This window comes from Carassius auratus, chromosome 6 (genome assembly GCF_003368295.1).
Source record: "Carassius auratus strain Wakin chromosome 6, ASM336829v1, whole genome shotgun sequence".
NCBI classification, from domain to species: domain Eukaryota; kingdom Metazoa; phylum Chordata; class Actinopteri; order Cypriniformes; family Cyprinidae; genus Carassius; species Carassius auratus.
In genome coordinates, this window is record NC_039248.1 from 6,384,997 (window position 1) to 6,389,249 (window position 4,253).

The following is a 4,253-nucleotide window of genomic DNA, read 5'->3' on the forward strand; positions in this document are numbered from 1 at the left end:
TTTTAATTTAACTGTTTTAGTAGGCCTATATCAAGCCAGAATTTTTAAATGCTACAAAACTGTGAACAAGCTCCTAGGGATTTGATTTTGGTTGTCATTTACTGAAATAAATATATATATAAAAAAAATGTGTTTCGTGTCTGTCGACCAAATGTGACCCACAATCTCTGATTCTCCTCCATGGCCTGAAAAATTTGTATTTACAATAACAACAATTATACTTCATCACTGAAACGTTTCCAACAAAGAAATGGATTGACTTCTATCAGCTTGTTGATCGTTTTTTGGATATTCTAACATATGATGGCTGAAGCAGCATCTAGCATCCAGTCTGAGACACCGTTTTCACCATAATAAGATCAACATTGTAAATGAAATTTTAGTGGAAAAAAAAAAAATCACAGATCATGTGAAGCGATAAAATGACTTCTCTTCCTTGCTAACAATAAAAGATTGTTTTAAGTGTAATAGAACTTAAGGGAAATTACCAAAAACATCTTCACTCATGCCAAACGAGAAAAAAAGGTAAATAATGACAGCAGTTAATGACAGAATGATGCAAACACAAATTTCTGTTGTTTTATTTTAAGTAAATACAAAGGTGATGTTGACAGTTGTAACTTTTGGTTTAATGTCTGCTCGAAGACCGCAATTTGACCATCTCCTCAATTGGACAAAACCCATCCACAACAAGAGAAAGTGGTAAACGCTTGCAGCCTCCCGTGTGAAACAGCCTTAACACAGACTCAACACAACCACATAGTACTGACTGTGACCACAGACGCTGAGTATAAATGACATCTTTAATAAGGTGGGTGAGAAACCAAAGAAGGGAATAGTTCACAGTTTCATGCAAGTGAACAATGTTCTATGTTTGTATTCTGTGTTTGTACTTTTATAAGTTTATTTCTCCTGTTCGGTTTTTATTTTAGCGTTACATATATTTAGCATGCAACTGAAGAGGGTGAAACTATTTTGTTGTGCACATGTTTCCAACACACAAAACGCCATAAAGTCACTTATTTTAGAACATTTTTATTTATCCAGTTTGATAACATCTCAGACAGAGTAAAGGAACTTGGTGGATAGTTAGCCTTAAACATTTTTGAAAGCAGGTGTAATATACAGCATATTGATATTGAGAACAAGATATTGAACACAAAATGGCTACATCATATAACAAAGAGTGATAGACATTTCTCGAAGCGCAGTCAATAACAAGAAGTGAGAAGCTTGTTGATACAAAGCGGGAAGTTTTTGTACAATAAGTCACTAGTAACACTGCCAGTATAGGGCACCATATGGTCCTCCACAAGGCACTTTGATCAGAATGGAGCTTATGAATCGATTTGCCACTATGTAACATAGGCAAAACTTTTGTTGTTGTTCTGGAATCTGGTCCTTAACAGACAGGAGCATTCAGGGGGAAAATGTTGTTGTGGTTTCGGTGTCCAGGCCGACAGAGGATCTTCGTTTACCGCAGTGGGTGTACATGAGGTGGCTCTTGCTGATACATCCCAAGTCTTTCAGTAGCTTCAGGAGATCATTGCGAAACTTTACCCCAATGAAGGCATACAGGAATGGGTTTATGCAGCAGCGCAAGAAGGCCAAGGCTCTGGTCACATCCAAAGCGTAAAGGCGACTCTTGTCCTTGTTGCAATCTGTTGTTTCCTGAGTGGTCACTCCCATGACTACATTGTAGGGTAGTTGACTGCACACGAAGACAGATACCACAGCAATGATGACTTTGAAGGCTTTATTCCTCTCAAAGTTCTTGGCTTGGATAAGGGTCTTGATGATACAGGTGTAACAGAACCCCATGACAACCGTTGGAATTATAAAACCCAGGATCATCTGACTTACCAGCATCCTAATGCGGTAGTCTTCATAGTTGGAACCATTTGCCATACAAGTGCCATTAATGTTGATTTCAGAGAACACCATGTCAGGCACAGCAAAGATCACTGCCATTACCCAAGTAACCAGAGAAGACACCTGTCCGTAAAAGACTGCAGTGGAGCGACAGCGATGAGCAGAGACAGCCTTTGTTATGGAGAAATAGCGATCTGCGCTGATACAGGTGAGTAGGAACATACCACTGAAGAAGCTGACCTTGTAGATGGTGAACATGGCTTTGCATGGATACAGACCCAAGTGCCACTTACTCATGAAACTAGCTGCCCAGAAGGGGAGAGAAATTGCAAACAGCAGGTCAGCCATGGCTAGATTGAGCAGGTAGACGTCAGTCATCGTCTTCAGCCTCTTGAAGTAAAGGTAGGTTAGGATGACCAGAAAGTTTCCCACGAGGGCCAGGAGGCAGATAATGGTGTAGATGGTGGGCAGGAACCAGGCGCGGAAGGAACGGTTGGAGCCTCTATCGCACATTATTTCAAGATCACTGTAATCCACCGTCTCTGTGGAATAGTCATTCTCTGTTGTGGAATTGTCTTGCATTTGGTATTCAGCAGTCACATTGGACCAGCTTTTCTGAAATAAAGGTAATGCAGATGCTTCTCAAAAACCATTCAAGAAAAACAGTATCATTATTCTATTAATTTACAATCCCTTGAGAGTCTAAATCTGTACGTTATTCCTGTTTTACGATTAACTGTGTAAGTGTTTGAAAGCCCATTCTGCTATACAAAGTTGGATTGTGTGTGTGGACAAACAAGCAGTCCTCTTGAAGTACAATGAATAGTTCTCACAAGAATGGAAATTCTGGCATCTTGCAATAAGGTTCTATTTGTTCTACATTAGTCTACATGAACTAATAATGAAATAAATTCTTCTAAAGCCTTTTATTAATCTTATTTAATCATATTTTCAACATTTACTAATACATAAAAGTTGTATCTGTTAATATTATTAACATGAATTATTAATAACATGAACTAACAATTAACAACTAACATTAACAGATTAACGAATACTTTAAAAAGTATTGTATTGTCATGACAAGATCACATTAATTTAAGCATTATCCAACTTTAACTAATGGAACCTTATTGGAAATCGTTATTGATTTATGTACTTGTTTCTGTAGCATACAAAAGATGTCAGCTTCAGTCACCATTCACGTTCACTGTGCGTAAAACGTGCGCAGTGAAAGTGAATGGTGACGGATTTTTTTTCATTCACCCTCAGATCTCTTTCCGTGTTACACAAAAGCAGTCATAAAGGTTTAGAACTATGAATAGAGCAAGTAAATAATGACAGAATTTTCATTTTGGGGCGAACCATTGAGGTTAAATGAAAGTTGAGTGCAGTTTGTCTAGGTTTAATTAATGAATTACCTTTATTTGGCACGACCATATCAGCAGCAAAGGGCAAAAAACTGTCAATAAAAAAATGCAATGTGTCAGAAAATACACAAAATTATATATTTCATTAAGTAAAAGGTTAAGAGAAAAAGTAGAACTACACTAATTGATCCTTTCTCTTTGACCAAATCCTGTACATTTTTATAGATTTGTAAAGCTATTTGATAAATTTAACAGCGTTATTCAACAGATACATTTTTAGACTTACCGGTAAAAGCATGCATGATTTAAGACTTTCTCTTTGAATGTTTCGCCAACACTGCTAACAACACAGTGAATACGAGAGCTCTGCATCTGCTGCGTTTAAAAGGTGAAGCACCACTTTTAACTTCGAAGCCAAGACCAGAGGAAAGGGTTTTCACCACAGCCTGCGCTGTGTTTCAAGAAAAACAACTTCATTTCTTACCTTTGTACAACCATATAGTTGTCCTCAAACATAAATTCATTTCTATTTTAAATACTTTCCTGCTGTTCTTTTAATGAAACAAACCGGTAATAATTTCTTTTAAAATAAATTATATTAATAATTTATATTAAATCTTTTAATATTGTTGTCTGTATATAATTTCTGCTTTAATTTCTTAAACACTGTGAGTTTAAACAAAATAGTCATTTACTAGTCACAGATAAACCACAATACTGTGGCACATGGTAAAACGACCTTTATACAATGTGACCAGTAGGGTATAAATTTAGATGCTATAACTTTATTATGATGACTTTATTATGATATAATTATCCACTACAAGAAATTTAATTAGTTTATTTGATGGTAAAAAGCTGTTTTGTGTATGTGTGTGTGTGTGTCTGTGTGTGTGTAAAGTATCATGCTCTGATTGCTCTGGATTTCTCTGATTTTTCTGTTTTGTTTTACAGTGTCTTTCAAGTTCTGTCAAAATCATTAACACAAGTGCAGACTACAGATAAGGCAGA

The 4,253-nt window shown here is 36.4% G+C and overlaps 1 protein-coding gene across 1 annotated transcript; it reads right to left on the reverse strand.

Annotated features, from left to right (window-relative positions):
• Nucleotides 1–1,047: 1,047 nt before the first annotated feature.
• ccr7 (chemokine (C-C motif) receptor 7) lies at nt 1,048–3,647 on the reverse strand. The gene is made up of 3 exons (XM_026258535.1): nt 3,529–3,647; nt 3,294–3,334; nt 1,048–2,487 (listed from the first exon to the last, which is right to left on the reverse strand). The coding sequence occupies exons 1-3, from the start codon at nt 3,542–3,544 to the stop codon at nt 1,420–1,422; spliced, it is 1,125 nt and encodes a 374-aa protein (XP_026114320.1). The 5' UTR covers nt 3,545–3,647; the 3' UTR covers nt 1,048–1,419.
• Between the last annotated feature and the right edge of the window lie 606 nt (nt 3,648–4,253).